Here is a 16,755-nt window from a genome sequence, read left to right as displayed (position 1 = left end):
TATTTCACTAGGAGGGTGGTGAAGCACTGGAATGCGTTACCTGGAGAGGTGGTGGGATTTCCATCCTTAGAGGTTTTTAAGCTTGACAAAGCCCTGGTTGGGATGATTTAGTTGGGGTTGGTCCTGCCACGAGCAGGGGGTTGGACTAGATGACCTCCTGAGGTCTCTTCCAACCCTAATCTTCTAGGATTCTATTTTAAGAAGTGGTTAGCTATACTACCTAGCTCTGGGCACTCCCAGCCATGAAATGGCAGCCTTTAAAAATCAGAGAAAAAAATTAAAATCTCCATTTTAAATAAGGATTTTTAAAACAATATTTTATTCATTTTTAAAATGGCAAGATGGTCTTTAAAAAAAAGAAGATTGCAAATATATGGTTCTCACCCCCTACTAACAGCCAAATCTTTACTGCTCAAGCCCTTTCCAAGCTCATCATTCTTAAGGTGCTTCGGGGACCAGGCTTCTTCAGGCACCGAGGGTCTGGGACAGGCTTTGTGCCTCTTTGTCGTATCAGGACTTGTTTTTAAATATGAAAAACCACTCTGCAATTTCCCCCCGCCCCAGGGGGAAAAATGCATCCAGTAACATTTCAAAATTCCAGAACGCTGCCCAGCTGCACCCAGTATGTCAGTATACCTCTGCCCAGAACCCTCCCCCCTACTACCACGGGGGTTTCAGCACTGAATGCATTTGCAGTGCAACTTCACTTACTTGCCAAGGCTTTTTCATAGTTCTTGCCCATGGAAATGAAGTTCCTGAGGCTGGGATTGTACTGTTCCATGATCGTCTGAAGGAGAGAGCACAAGAAGCGGGAAATGTTAGCAAAGCTGGTTGGGCGAGGGACAAGCAAGAACCAGAAGGGCTCCCTGCAGCAAGACTGAGCATCTCCAGGTCTGTTGTGTACGCACACAGAGTAGCTGATTCACCACATAGCTGTGCATGGCAGCATGTGTGTAAGTCCCAGAAGCAGAGAATCCTCCCACACAGCCCTCTATAGACAAACACAATCCAAACTTACTGACGTTTTACAGGAGGATGTTGGCTGCACATACACAGCCCGGTTTTAAGTACGGCAGTGTTTTATGAATAATTCCAGACATCATGAGGATTTTATTTTCCTAGAAGGATATTTATTTTTTCCAGCACTGGCAATATGAAGCCCAAAGAGTAATAGGATCATAGATCATCCTATGATCACAGCAGCTGGGGATAAACTAAACTAGAATCATTCCTAAATCAAATGGATAACACAGCAGAGTTGACAGAAAGAGAGCTGTTTGGCTAAATAGAAGTACTGTTCATATTATCTATTTTGTATTTATAACCCATGTATTGTCTTGTCCTTTCTTGAAAGGACACATAGGTGGCATTATCAATGTAGAAATATTTATGGAGTACCAAGAATGCTTTTGTACCTGGATGTAACACCACGTGGTAGGTATGCCAAATTGCATTTTGTGACACTGTAGAGAGAAAGGTGTATAAAGGACCAAAGCACCCATTCATGCATCTTCCTTTGACAGTATCTGCAAAAACCTTCTAAAAAACAAAAACGGACTGCTTTCCCCCCTAATTTCTCAGTTTAGTTATAATATTTCAGACCATATGTTTGCTTCAGCTCTCAGTATATTATAATATGGTAAAATGTGTGGAGTAGAATTTTTAAATATTTCTACTCCTAAATGCAAGCTAAAGAGAACATACATATTCGCTTCTTGCATAGGATAAACACACCCTCCCTTTTGGAAGAATGAATGGGTAGCAACCACAGCAATACCAGCGACGGGGTGATATTCAGAAAAAGGCAGGCTTCTCTTCACTTACACTGCATTGGTCATTACTCAGCAACTGTTGAATCAGCTCAATGGATTAAGAAAGAGGATGGAAGGAACCCTCATTTTCTTTTATCATCAAGGGCAACTCCTCCACAGAGCTACTCCTCAGCATGTGCGCCAGCAGCCTGCCATTTGGCACAGCACGGATACCTAGCATGAGGCTGAGAACCCAGAGATAACAGCAGCCCTCAGGAACATCCTAGGAACTTCTCCTTCAGCCCCTCTGGCTGGCATGAGCCAGAGCAGAGTCTCGTAAAGGGTTAGGGTTGGACCTATAGATTCCTGGTTTTGATACAGTCACTGCCCATTGATAGTGAATTGTTGGATAATGGAGCTAATTAGGTGGCATTCTCAGCCATTTCCTAACAGAACATATGTACCACGGCTGATCCCAAAACCCCCTCACCACTTGCCTGGAATTTGCCTTTAGTAATTTAAAGAACACGGAACCACAAAACACTCAGCCTGAGCTTTCTCCTGCACTTCTGTGTTCTTAAAACTTCGCCCCCCCCCCCCAGTACCTCTCAGTCTTAGCCCCACCCCCAGAAAGAGGCTTAAACCCCCTTATGCTACTGCATGGGCACCAGGAGGACTCAGCTGATCAGAAATAGTGAGTCAGCAGAAATAACTTTATAACCATGCAATAATCTAGCATCTGGGGGAGTCTGTAAAAGAGCTCTGTCCTAGACCTTGCTACCTTGTCACAGGAACTTTTAAACAAGTGACAATTAAGAGATAATTTAATGCACTGAAGAAGATTTAAACAAAACAAGTTAAAGGTGGATTACTCGGTCTGGCTAGTCCAGAATTATCTAGTTCTGCACCAGCCTTTCCCTTCAAGAGCCACCATAAGTCAGACCAACTGCAGAGCGGACAATGAATGGCAAGAGGGAATGCATCATTCAAGGATTGCCCTGGGTATCACCGTAGGCCAACATCAGTCAGATCACTCACACTTGACAGAAGAGGATTTGGAGTAAGGTATTAAAAAAAAGTTATTTAAGAGCCAATGACAGAATAAAATGGCAATCACAGTGAATGCATCCTTCAGGCAGGGTTCACTCCAGCCTGGGATCAGGCCATGTGCAACACGGCAGAACCTGTGTTCAGAATGGCTGGTATTGCGGCTTCTTGTAAGGTCTGTTGTAGTTGGAAGGGAGGGGACAGGAAATGCCAATACACCAGAGACACTTTCTGGACAGGGAGGGTATTTTCACTTCAGTGGGAAAGTGTTGACTTTTTTCCTAGCACTACATACAGTGATCAGATCTCTACCAAAGAATGGATCTTTGTAAGTTTGTAGCAGGCTATGAATGGCTTGTCCTACCCTGCTCTGCTCCAATAAGTCATTCGATCTCCTTGTAACTACTGCATCTTAAAAACTAGACCCCAGTTCTCCAGCTGAGCTCTGTGGGAAGGAGATAACCAAGTCTCCTTCTTCTCACGGACCCTTGAACTTAACTCTGGCTATATAGGGCGAGCAACCTGGCAGCTAACACAAGCCAGGGGTAGCTACTGGATATTTCAGAGTAGCAGCCGTGTTAGTCTGTATTCTCAAAAAGAAAAAGGAGGACTTGTGGCACCTTAGAGACTCAAATACTCCTTTTCTTACTGGATATTTGCCTCTCTGTCTTTGGAGAGAGTCCCCCACCCACCTTCAGTGACGAGCACTCTGGGATAAGCAAGGGCCAGTCGACAAGGACAGGGATATGAAATTCAGTTTAATATCTAAATATCTTTGTGCCCTTAAAGCGTGAATGAGCATTCCCATGGGGAAGGAGGGGGTGGCCAGGCTCTCACCCTCACACCACAGACTGTTACACATTTCTGGAAGGGGAGGGGAGGGGACAGACAGACCCTTATGTTGAATAAGCTGATTAAACATCTGTCACCTCATTTGAAGCTGACCAAACACCATAAAGCTCATTTTCCGCCTGAAGCATTTTTATTCTTAGTTCCTGGTGCCTGTTCTTTTGAGACTGAGACACTGTTTACAGTAATTTGCTTCTGCAAATACATTCACAGCCACTGATGTTGATCAGCATTGCTAGGTCTTTGCCATCTCACAAGTTTAGAACAGCAGGTTATTAATTTCAGTAAGCCGCCATCTCACCATGGGATACATCTGAGCACAGAGGCTGCAGTTTAATACACTATTTAGTGGTAATACTTTAGATTTCAGTGTTTGTTAGCCCAGGAATGTGTTTTAATCCTCAGCAAAGGCTTTTCTCCAGCACTTTTCCTAGCAGGCCAGCAAGAGTGAGAAGTGAGCATTGAAGCCTGTCAGCTGACCCAGGGAGAGGACCACCTCTGTCCTAGCTAGAAACTCACTGCGCTCTGGGAAACTTTCCAGAGAGACCAAAAGAGCAAATATCTAAGACAACATTCATCTAAACTAGATCCAGCTGCAAAGCCTCAGCGTGAGCTCCCCCTGCCACCACCCTGGCTTTGAAGGCACTTGAGCAAAAGGTAGAGAGATAGGGTTAGATTTGCATTGCATAGTTCGCACACAGTACTCCTCCAAGGGAGGAGATATACCCAGGGAGTCTAGAGTGTGAATGTTAAATGTTAGTATGTAGGGCTCAGTAGGAATTTTACTGCTAATTAAACACTGTCGGTCACCCTTTGCCGTTTGGTTCAAAATATTTCAGACAAACACCTACAGCTTTTAGTGAACATTCTGATTGTTAGAACAAAATGACCCTGTAGCAACAAGCTGTTTCATGGATTATCTTCCATAATTATAGGAGGCAATTACCTATGAGAAGTTAACCACCACTAAGGGACAGAGAATTCACATATCATTCCTTAGGTCACATTTAATGCATGTGACATTTGGTAAAGAATTATGCCCGCAAGTTACTACTAGTTCCTGCATGTTCCTTCCACCGACCAACCTATGGTCTCTCCACCACCATTTACAGCAAGCTAGACAACTCTACCGCATACATCAGTTAGAAATGAGACCAGTCCCCTTTCTCCACCCTTCAAAACACATAGCAACCATCATCATCTCCGGCAGAGCTGTTTCAACCATAAGCTTTTCTCCATTCAATGCTCAGCCCCAGCAATCCCAGGCTGGGCAATGTTTACACAGAAGACATATTGGCAGGATTTCTGTGAGGAAGGATTTTGAATGTTTGTTTGGTTAACGACAGTAAAAAAAACACAATATAAAAAAAAAATCACTTTTGCAGCAGTGTCTGAGGGGATATATATCTTATCCAAGGAAAAGACTTAGATACATAAAATAATTTAATGGAATCCACAGGCTGAAGATAGCATTATCCCTAATCAGAACACACACAGAGCTTATTGCTACAGCAAGAATTTTAACAGTTTCCCATGAGTCATTGCAAGGCTGGTCGCAGTGGGCTGCCTTGCGCAATGCATCTTTGGGACCTGCAAGTCAAACCTACTTTATTTTCTTGGGTGTAAACTCCATGCCCCCTGTCTGAAACAACCCTGGACCTGGTTGTAAGCCCTGTATGGGGATTAACCTGCTGCACAGGTACAAGCAACAGAGGTAAATACGCTTTGTAAACACAGGTTTCTGAGTGGCAGCCGTGTGAGTCTGTATCAGCAAAACCGAGGAGTACTTGACACCTTAGAGACTCGCTAGGGTGCCACAAGTCCTCCTTGTTTTTGTAAGCACAGTGCATCTTGCGGATAAGAAGGGAATCGAACACAGGGCTCATCCCTAGATGTAAAAAGAACAGGACCTGTGGCACCTCAGAGACTAACCAATTTATTTGAGCATGAGCTTTCGTGGGCCACAGCTCACTTCATCGGATGCATACTGGGGAAAGTACAGAAGACGTTTTTATACACACAAACCATACACACACCAATATTACCAGTAGGAGAGTGGGGTGGGGGGGGGAGAGAAAACCTTTTGTAGTGGTAAATATCTATTTTTTCATGGTTTGTGTGTATAAAAACGTCTTCTGTACTTTCCACAGTATGCATCCCATGAAGTGATCTGTAGCTCACGAAAGCTTATGCTCAAATAAATTGGTTAGTCTCTGAGGTGCCACAAGTCCTCCTTTTCTTTTTGCAAATACAGACTAACACGGCTGTTACTCTGATCCCTAGGCGTGCACATCTGAAGCCTGTTACATAAAAAGCTTAGACTTCACTCTTTAGCCATTAAGAACATGTTTCTAGCCATTGTTCTACAAACGAAGGACAGCCACTTCAATACAGCAAATGATGAGACAGGACACCATCCCAAAAGGGGACAATTGTAATGGAATAAAAGGAAGCCAACTCCCCCTTGGCAAATTTTATCAGCCAAACTTTTAAACAGGTGGTTTGCTGGCTGTGAATGTTTTTAGAAACTCCTTTCATTTGGTTAAGGACCCATTTAATGAAGCAGGCCACAATGCAGGAATGAAACTATGCAATCCTGGCTGCTGCTCCAAAATAAAAGTGACAAAAGTGCTTTTCACTTTTAAGTCTTTGGACGCTCAAGGTGGGGAGAGCAGGACGGATTCTCTAGAAATAAAAAGAAAAGGAGTACTTGTGGCACCTTAGAGACTAACACGGCTGCTACTCTGAAACCTGTCATTACGCAAGGCTCTGCATTTAGCTGTATGGAGTGGTTATTTTTTTAAATTTGTTAGTCTCTAAGGTGCCACAAGTCCTCCTTTTCTTTTTGCGAATACAGACTAACACGGCTGCTGCTCTGAAATCTAGAATTAATGTAGCTTTGTATCAGGCTAGCCCAAAGAAAACTGGAGAGATCCCAATTTTTTTTTTTTCCTTTCTTAAAGACTCTGGTAACACAAGTTCGCCCTGTACATTACATGCACGACAGATACTAGTCTATTGCACCCTGAATCATCCAGCAAAACCCTGGAATTATTTCTATTAAACTGCTTGTTGCAGTGCTACACAGAGCAGCTGGTTGTAGCATCAGCAGCACTGATGAGGCTCACTACGAGGCCAAGTGGGCAGGGAGGAGCAAGGATTCTGAGAGCCTTTACCACCCCCTCCACAAACCAGACCTTCCTTAAAACAGAGAAGGTCCACTGAAAGAGTTCACAGTATAGAGAAGAGTCCTCCATGCCTCAACCAAGGCTTACACAGATGCGTCTCTCTGCAGCTATGTTTTCTTGACCCAGCAAGGTGTAATCAGATTGTTAGAAGGGTAAAGCAAGGCCAATATTCAGCAAAACCCTGATAGCGAAAGCAAACTACATTCTTGCTCAAATTCTGCCCCATCAGCTTCACCCACAAGTTGTCTGCTTCCACATGCTGTCTGGGCAGAGTCTGAAAAAACTGCCAGCTAAAGGTTGAAAGGGCTTTGTTTTGTTCCACTGCACTAAACTCCTCAGTAATACTGCTCAGCTCTCTGGGGTTGTTCTGCCTTTATTCAACTGCCAAAAATGAAACTAATGCAAAGCACAAGGTCTCCACGACATAGTTCTACTGAATTAAAGAGCGGGAGAAGAGATGCTCCAGAGGTGAGAGAGATAAGTCTCCTCTCTCTCTCTCCTTACATGTGCTAGGATTCCTCCCAGAAAAGCAGAGGGATGCATCCACTGCTAGGGATGCAAAAGTTTAGCTTTGCTCAGATCAGCCCATTATCGAAATCTGAAGTCCTCCTGTGCAGGGGGCAGGAGTATTTTAGGTGAGTTGTTTTGTGTAAGGGTTCTACTGGGTAGGAAATAAACAGAATTTCCTTAAAACCTTTGAAAAAAATCCATTTTATTCATTAAACTGAAGAGAAAAGAGGCAGCACGTTTCTCCTGAAGGTGTCACCATGGTCTCAAACTGCCCGCACGGCTGAACGTGAAGTCCTGTTCCACTCTCCTCTAGGAGGCACAGGGAATCGAAAGACAGCTGAGGACATCAGTTGATTAGACATTGCTGTTCACCAGTCAGCAGCATGAGACAGGCGTCTTCAATCAGTAGAGGAAGTCAGCATTTTGCATTACACAGGCTCCTCTGGACAGAGAATGGGCACCAGAGCACGTCAGTAACATGCATGCTTCACCACTATGTCAGAGCACGTCAGTACCATGCATGCTTCAACAATTATCCCTCCAGCAGCTATAGCCAGGCCTCATTTTGATGGGCCAGAAGGTCTCGCCTCCATCTTTGCACTGTGCAGTACCACATACTAGTAGGCTTCCGCAATAGCTCAGTGTGTGGTCTTGGGCAAGAAATTTATGCTCTGTGCCCGAGTACCCCTCAATCTGGAACACCGCAATAATTCCTGCCAACAAGGGGCTGAAGAAGTGAAGAGCAGCAGTTGTGAAGAGGAGGTCCTTCATGCTAGGTCCGTTTTCCCTGCTCATGGACGCGTTCCAGGTCTCAGCCAGCTCTACTGCAAAAGCCATTGCATGCACATGGCTGCGGCTCAGCTCACCGTTTCTTCATCCTGACTAGATCAGCCATATTATAAAACAGAGGCTCCCATACTGGGGTCGGCAGGACATCGCAGGGGAACTTGGGGAGCTGTTTTTCCCCTTGTTTCCCAGCTGCTAAACTCCATTAAAGGTCAGCTAACACCCACCTAAAGGTTTGCCTACTAGTACTATTGATTAATACCATTGTAGCAGTAACACGCCAAGGCTCCAACCAAAACCATGGCTCTGTTGTGTTAGGTGCGCAGACGGACAAGATGACAAGGTTCCCGCCCCAAAGAGCTTATACAAGCAACTGCTGTAGTTGTCACAGGGCTATGTGACCATGACTAGCGGGGCAGGGGAGGTCAAGGCAATCATAAATGGGAGAGGAAGCATCCAGGAGACAGTCTCTGCTCAGATGTAGTCATGCTACAAAAGTGTAAGAACAGCTGCAAGGAACTCCGATTGCTAAATGGCTCACGCCAGCTTCAGAAACTCATCTCATTATCTTGGCATTAATATTTAATACCCAAACCTAGATGACAATTTACATCTCAGTCTGTCCCTCCCTGTGTTTAAAACAGCACTTCATCGTTTCAATAGGCTCAGCTTCTGCTTGAGAAGCTACACGGGACTCATTAGTAAGTCCGATTTCAATTATGAGCAGGCTCAATACATACCTTCCATTTCTGCCTCTAAGAGCCCTCCCATGCAGGAAGCTGGCATCAAAGGTACACAACGTCGAAAAACACTGGCACCTATGTATTGCAAATGCCACTGTCCCCACATCACCTAGGCAATAACAGCGTGACTTAATGCAACAGTACACATGCAGAGTCATTCTCCACCACCCCCTCAGCCGGTGAAACGTGCAGCTCATTTGGAGCATTTCCACTGCTTACTCCACACGCGCGCAAATGACTGCTCTCAGACAGTACTGCGGGACTTGCGGTGTGGCATCAGAGAAGACGCAAGATTGGAGTTCACCCGCATCTCTACTTTCGGAAGGGTGTTCCGTCAGAAGGGGGCCCATGCCAAAGCCGCCACATACCTGGCCATCCCAAGGGTTTTCATTTCAGAGCGTCCCTGACAGTCACAGCTTCCGCATGGAGGGAGATGTGGGCTGGGCCCGCCGTGGGCTGAGCCCCAACTGACTCTGAAGATTAAGACCAGGACCTTGAAGCAAATCAGGTGTGGGAACTAGAGTCGTGCTCGCAGATTGCCAGAATGCTGTGCTCAGCTGACCCATGGTCTCGTCTAGCGGAGAGGCTTCATCTTCTACCTTAGATATTGAATGGTCACGGATAAGATAGAAGTGCCACTTGGACCAGTTAGAGCGTCTTTGCAGCTTTTGCTTTCATTCCCAGAGCTTGCAGTCAGCCTGGAGATGAGGAATGCATTGATGTGGTCCAACAGGAAGGGAAACCACGCTACAGACAACCGAACTCACACCTGCAGGTCTCAACCGGCACTACTGCAAAGGCCATTGCACGCACATGGCTGCAGCTCAGCTCCCTGTTTCGTCATCCTGACTAGAACAGCCATGTTATAAAACCCTACCAAACCAAAGGCTCCAATCTGGTTAAACCACTTTGTATTAATGATTTGAGAACTGGGAAGATCCAGGACATACAAGCAATGGGGGGGTGGGGGGAGCGAATAGCACAACCATGAGCTAGCTCAGTATAACAAGTCTAAAGGCAACGGCCAGCTAAGCTCCACTCCAGAGCTGGCTGCATTTCAATGGTGCCAGTTACAGAGAGTTTGGGAAGCGATTTGGGATTCTTTGGGAAGAAAGGCGCTATAAAAATGTAAATTACAATCAGCTTCCTTTCTAAAGCTTCCATGTTGTTAATTTAGAGAATTGTCAGTGATCAGTTGTCTGAGCAAAAAGCGAAAATCCCTGTCAAAATTCACCAGCAACTGCCCAATATGAAACTAAAGGAAGAACAAACCCTGAAAAGCCACAGTGCAGGTGTAAGAGCCATTCCCAGCACTGCAGCCATCCTTAGTCAGCGGCTTTTCTATTGCCTAGTGCTTCCTGCGATGCAAACTCTTTTGGCCAAAGGAGCGGCAGAGGAGCACAATGCATGAAATACACGCAGTGGCATAGGATAGCTTCTGGGGCGAATGCTTCCCTCTCTGCCAGCCCGCAGATTCCCTCCTGTTGCCACACACACAAAACCACCCACTATTTCCCCTCTGATTCACTTGAGTGAGATTCTCGTTCCTTCCCTCCAGACTCTGAGATAATGAGGCAAGAGGCTGTTATGCGAGCAATGACATTTATTACTTCTGATGACTGTAAGGAATTCTGCCTTCGTTTTCTCAAGACTATTATTATTCTTATTTTTAGGAATCTTTCCTCAGCGCAGTCCAGAAATCCTTGCAAAACCACTCTTCCATTTGAAAAGGTGTTTGTAACAGGAAATGGAAGCTGGACTGAAGCTCCCAGTAATGTAATCCATCACCACTGGGACCAGCCTACTCTTCTAGGGAAGAGGAAGTCCCCAGGTCTTTCAGACTTTTGCCAAACACAAACGCTCTGCAAAAGCCCTGCACTATAGATGCAGGTTTAGCTATTTGTTCGGAGGGGCGATACCCCTTTCCCCTTGCCGAACGAGTCTGTCTCCGGGCACATACCAAGTTTCACACGTCACCTGTGCTAGCAGCAAAGCTCCTCTCAGTCTCAGAGCCATTGCAGCAGCTGTGCGGATACAATAAGGTCCGCACGGATGAATCAGCGCCTGGGGAAAGTGGGATTACGTTGGCGGAAGGTGCCAGCTTCCTCCATCCCTCTCTGTAATTACTCCACATGTGTAGGCAGCTGATTGTAGTTGCAGCATCAGTGAGGGGGAGGCTGACAGCTCTTCCACCATCTCATTAAGTGCAATCATTCTGAGGGCGAGCACTGGTTCTGGAAAATAATTACAAAGGGCCTTCCTCATCAGCGTGCCTCAGGAAAGCCTCGGCACGGAGGCCAAGGCTTCTTCGCTATATAAATTAGTCCCCAGAAGCCAGCTGCTTGCTCCAGACATCGTAACGGAGGACATCAAGGTGCCACCTGCAAAGGGAGCTCCAGCCACACAGCATAGCTGGCAGAGAGGTGGTTCCCAGTCACCGATGATGCCGAGTTGCTTCCCCCTTCCACTCCTTAAGCACAAAGCAGTGCCCAGCCCCCCATAAACGGAGGTCTGCAATTAGTAACTGCATGGAAGTGGCAGAGAGATCCATGCTTCCTCCATTTACTCAGGATTGGGTCCTGCCTCCCACAAGCCCAAGCCCCAGCTGCAAAAAGAGAACCCAAAATCAAAAGCAGTGTTGACCTGAATCCAATGCGTAATTCATGCTAGGAACCAGAGAACCAAAATTCAAAATACCCTGAAATACCAGACTAACAGCCAGAGCCTACAACCATAGGAAAGTGCATCTCTGGCCCCAGCAGAGACTACAGCCTATCAGCAAGACCAACAACCATGGACTGTTTACATTAAGCCTGAAGAAGAGCTCTGTGTAGCTCAAAAGCTTGTCTCTCTCACCAACAGAAGTTGGTCCATTAAAAGATATTACCTCACCCCTCATCTCCTTAAAACTGAGACATTTATTGTTGTCCAAGAACTTATGAATATGTACTTAACATGACAAGCTGCGGAAAGCCTTGCACTCTGTACCCAGTTGCAGCAGGAGCTGGCTGCTTCCCTATAGTAGGATTTGTAAGGAAGCTTTGTTAAGTTTCCTGGGTCACAGTAGCTACCAATACCCCAAAATCCTATCAATAAATATGCAGCAGGAAAACTGCATTTCTTCTAACAAACCAATACATGCTTTCCCTCCTTGCCCCCAATCAACGCCCTGAGACACTGACACTAAGCTTTCACTGTTTGGTTTGAAACAACTCCCATTGCCTTAATGGAGTTCGATGGGATCCTGAATCTTGTTTCTTGGATAATTTCTTTTGAAGTTTGCTCATGGGGATTAGCAAACATCTAGTTTCTGTAAGGGTCCCAGACAATAACTCCTGTTGGACATCTTCACACGGCAAGAGGATTCTTTTCTTTCTACTGACAAACAAGCACTATTCACAAGAACAGAAATGTTAACATAGCCTACAAGAGGTCAGTGTTTTATTACCCATAAGCATACAACTTCAGTGTCTTAACTTCATTTGGAATTACAATACCTGGATCAGGCACGGATTTGGAACCCATTAGGGCCCACATGGAGGGGGGGGGCACGCGGGGGGGGGGGGGGGGAAGAGAAGAGAAAAGACAATACCTGACTCAAAATTCACCCATAATGCCAAGTTATCCTTCTCTATCCTCCAGCTGGCACAATGTTCTATAAAAATGATGAGCAGTGGAAAAGTTAACAACGTTGCTTTGTTTAAATTGTTGTCTTCAGGCTTCAGAGTCAATGTGATGTTGAGATGAATAGGGTCAGTTCACACTTTTTAAATGTGGGTTCTGTTCACACTGCAAAGTGAAATATGTTTTAACCAGGACAACTGCATTTTAACCAGGTCCAGGATTTGTATCATAGACCAGACTCTGAAAATTATGTGTCATTATGACTGCTTCCTTTCAGTCTGCAAACTAAGTAAAGCAGCACTGTAGTGATACACATTCAGAAGGTTTTCTTTGCAAGCAAAAAGGTTAAAAACTCAGGTTTGAGTGACTGGGTAGACAGTACAGAAACTGATGAAGCCAGTTACAGTCCATAGAGGTGAACTGCCAGATAGCAGTGCAATCCCACTCTGAGAGGCCATGCTAACATTCGTGCTTTCGTCCCTGGAGAAATAAATAGGATAAACTTTACTCAGCTGTTTTCAAACTAGAACCCCCTTCAAGTGTCTCTTTTGGCCAACGCAAACACAAAGCTTAAAAATCAAGTTCAGTTTGCAACTGCCAAGGTAAACAGTGCCATGGTATCACATGGCCATAAACAAACAAGCCACACAGCAAGTTCACAGCAGGACTGTGCACAGGCTCCCAAAGAAATCTGTACCCACACTGCCAACAGCCTAGTAACACAGCTCTTCAGAGACAACACCTTCACTATGGCTGAGCCACCAGCAGAAACGGTTCAGTAGCAATTGACCTTGGAGACTGACTCATACAAATCACTCGATTCTGAAGACTGGTAAATCCAGTTTACTTATTCAACAGCTATTATCACTATGTATGCTCAGCTTAAGCACATACATAATTCTTAGACACCGAGCCTTGCCGATTAGCACAATACTCCATCACATAGAGCAAGAGAGCGTTCAGACTGCAAGGGAAAGTTAACATCCATGCATCCGGAATATCCACGGCCAAATATCAAGCAACCTAGCAATGCAGATTCCGTTAGGTCAGACAATTTTCCAGGAGGGAATGCACCCCCATGGACATCTGCAATGCTAGCAGAGTTAAATGTTGTCAAATCACAATCTAATTAAACTTTCACAGACATGAGAAACCTCTTTATCAGATTGGCCATAACAACATAGAACAGAAAACAGGACTTCAGTTCATCGTCTTGACTAAAATGGAATTGTGATTGGTCATATGAGGATTATGCCCTGAGGAGATCACAAAGAAAACCAGCGTTTTCAAACTGCAGTCATTCAAACCGCTGCGTTGAATGCTTTGGGCCTAAGTTTTCCTACCACAATTTTACTCGCTTTATGCTTACAAATAGTTCAGTGCTCCAGCCATTTATAAAACAGACAATAGTGTAACTGCTCCAGTTTACTGCACGACAGCCTGCAGAACGTCCTCGGTTAGAGGGATTATAGCCGAGTTCGTCGCAGAACGGCGTCGTTTACCCTAATTCACACAGCGCAAGAACATTCTGGTTGTGAAACTCTGAAGGAAAAAAAACAAGTCACTAGACTCACTGACCTCAGATATAACAGAGTTACAAACATAGCGCGAAGGACGTGCCTTTTAACAACACTTCCCTCATGGAACGCATCTGCTGCTGCACGACCTGCCTGGGAGCTCTCTCTTCCTTTACCAGGTGTATTCTTTAACCCCATATTCATCTAGCACCATCATATACAAGTCAAAAGGAGATTTAGGACTAAATAGGTCTGCCCCTTCAGCACAGCATTCCTAGCTTAGGAAGGGTCATTAAAAACAAAGGGCTCTCACGGTACACGGCCCTCTTCAGTCCCCGAGAGTATGCAGAGCTGATGTGGTTATCTGATGTGGCAGTGAAACCGTTTAAGTGGGTTTCACAGGACAGTACAATACCCCGGGCTGGCTCAGAAGCCAAGGAAACCTTTCATCATGAAAGAGACAGCTAGGTTTGAAATTGGGCTTAATTTTAAAGCTCTATTTTTGGAACCACTAATATGAACCATTTTGATATGGCAGGTTTCGGAGTAGCAGCCGTGTTAGTCTGTATTTGCAAAAAGATGTGGGGACCTGCATGAAAACCTCCTAAGCTTACTTTTACCAGCTTAAGTTAAAACTTCCCCAAGGTACAAACTATTTTACCTTTTGCCCTTGGACTTTCGCTGCCACCACCAAGCGTCTAACCAGTATTATTATTAGGAAAGAGTCCGTTTGGAAAGGTTTTCCCCCCCAAAAAATCCTCCCAAACATTACCCCCCTTTTCTGGGAAGGTTTGGTAAAAACCCTCACCAATTTGCATAGGTTACCACAGACCCAAACCCTTGGATCTTAAGAACAATGAAAAAACAAACATTCAGTTTCTTAAAAGAAGAATTTTAAGAGAAGAAAAAGTAAAGAGGATCACCTCTGTAAAATCAGGATTTGTTAGTCTCTAAGGTGCCCAAGCACTCTTTTTCATTCTGATATGAAATTTTTTGCCTGATAAAATTTAATCTTGTGGAGGTGGAAGGAGAGAAGTTAGAGAGCCTGTTACTCCAGCGTAGGTAGGAATCATTTCATTCTCCCCAACACCCCCCCCCTTAGCAGTCGGTTTCTCCATGAACTGCAGCTACGAGTGATCGCTGGGGACCACATTGTAAGACCAGCACGAAAGTCAGGAATTGAGTCCAGGGTGCCACTTCTAAGGAGAGCGAAGTGCCGCAAGGCAGCTGCGATGGTAAATTACTCCTGCCCAACCCCACCGCCAGTTCTGCGCTTACATAAGAGGACACCTTTTTCCACCCCTCCATCCAGCCCTCAGGACTAAATCCCATTTCCCCATATTTGGAAACGGCCCCCCACACACACACACAGAGCGAGAGAGAAAGAAAACAAACCACCAAACCCTTGCAATTATTTAAAAATAAAAGACACGGCACGTTGCATAACCGCCCCGGGGAAAGACAGCCGCAAATTAACATCTCAAACCAACCCAGCCCACGAACCAGCAACAAGCCAGGAGAGGGACAAGCCCCGGCTCCCGCTGCTTGCCAGCCGGGGCCGAGAAAAATTGAGAGCGACTCGTTCGAGCCGAGCCCGAGCCGGCTGCCCTGGCTTGAGCCGCGCTACGGTGCCCGCAGCCCTCCCCGGGCCAGGCGCAGCGCCGGGCGAGGCGGGGCCCGAGGCGACGGGGACGGGCTCACCTTGTAGACGGTCTCGGTGAGGCGGTGAACCTCCTCGGAGCGCGCCATGCCGGCCGGGTCGCGCAGCGCCGTGCAGCCGGGCGGAGTGCGCTGGGGCGCGGCCGCCGCCGAGCTTATATCGCCGCCCCGCGCCGGGCGCCCCGGCGGCCGCCTCCGCCCGCCCCAGCTCCGCCCGCCGGCCCCGGGGGGGAGGATCGGCCGCCAATTGCGGGGCCAGCCCGCCGGGCGCCGCACGCTCCTAACCAGCCCCCCTCTGCCCCCTAACCCACCCCCCCTCTGCCCCCTACCCAGCCCCCCGCCCGCCCCCCTCTGCCCCCTACCCCCTCCTCCGCCCCCTACCCAGCCCCCCGCCCGCCCCCCTCTGCCCCCTAACCACCCCTCCAGCACCCCACAGCCCCCACCCCTCTGCCCCTAACCCCTCCCTCCGCCCCCTACCCAGCCCCCCGCCCGCCCCCCTCTGCCCCCTACCCTCCCTCCGCCCCCTACCCAGCACCCCACAGCCCCCACCCCTCTGCCCCCTAACCACCCCTCCCTCCGCCCCCTACCCAGCCCCCCACCCGCCCCCCTCTGCCCCCTAACCACCCTCCCTCCGCCCCTACCCAGCCCCCCGCCCCCTAACCCGCCCCCCTCTGCCCCCTAACCCCCTCCCTCCGCCCCCTACCCAGCCCCCCGCCCGCCCCCCTCTGCCCCCCTAACCCTCCCTCCGACCCCTAACCAGCCCCCCGCCCGCCCCCCTCTGCCCCCCTAACCCCTCCCTCCGACCCCTAACCAGCCCCCCGCCCGCCCCTCTCTGCCCCCTAACCCCTCCCTCCGCCCCCTACCCAGCTCCCCGCCCGCCCCCCTCTGCCCCTAACCCCTCCCTCCGCCCCCTACCCAGCCCCCCGCCCGCCCCCCTCTGCCCCTAACCACCCCTCCCTCCGCCCCCTACCCAGCCCCCGCCGCCCCCCTCTGCCCCCTAACCCCTCCCTCCGCCCCCTACCCAGCCCCCCGCCCGCCCCCCTCTGCCCCCTAACCCCTCCCTCCGCCCCCTACCCAGCCC

General features: G+C 47.6%; 1 protein-coding gene across 10 annotated transcripts in view; it reads right to left on the bottom strand.

Moving 5' to 3' along the window:
- BAIAP2 (BAR/IMD domain containing adaptor protein 2) overlaps window positions 1–15,799 on the bottom strand; it is an 88,760-nt gene extending 72,961 nt beyond the window's left edge. For 8 of the 10 annotated variants that reach the window (XM_073311971.1, XM_073311967.1, XM_073311974.1 and 5 more), the window contains exons 1-2: window positions 15,717–15,799; window positions 712–787 (exon numbers count right to left, since the gene is read on the bottom strand). In XM_073311971.1, coding sequence (XP_073168072.1) covers window positions 712–787; window positions 15,717–15,764 — 124 coding nt within the window. In that variant the 5' untranslated portion in view covers window positions 15,765–15,799. The remainder of the gene's footprint in view (window positions 1–711; window positions 788–15,716) is intronic. The other 2 variants (XM_073311976.1, XM_073311977.1) reach the window with 2 other exon arrangements.
- Between the last annotated feature and the right edge of the window lie 956 nt (window positions 15,800–16,755).

This window comes from Lepidochelys kempii, chromosome 14 (assembly GCF_965140265.1).
Source record: "Lepidochelys kempii isolate rLepKem1 chromosome 14, rLepKem1.hap2, whole genome shotgun sequence".
NCBI classification, from domain to species: domain Eukaryota; kingdom Metazoa; phylum Chordata; order Testudines; family Cheloniidae; genus Lepidochelys; species Lepidochelys kempii.
This window is presented reverse-complemented; position numbering and strand designations above follow the sequence as displayed.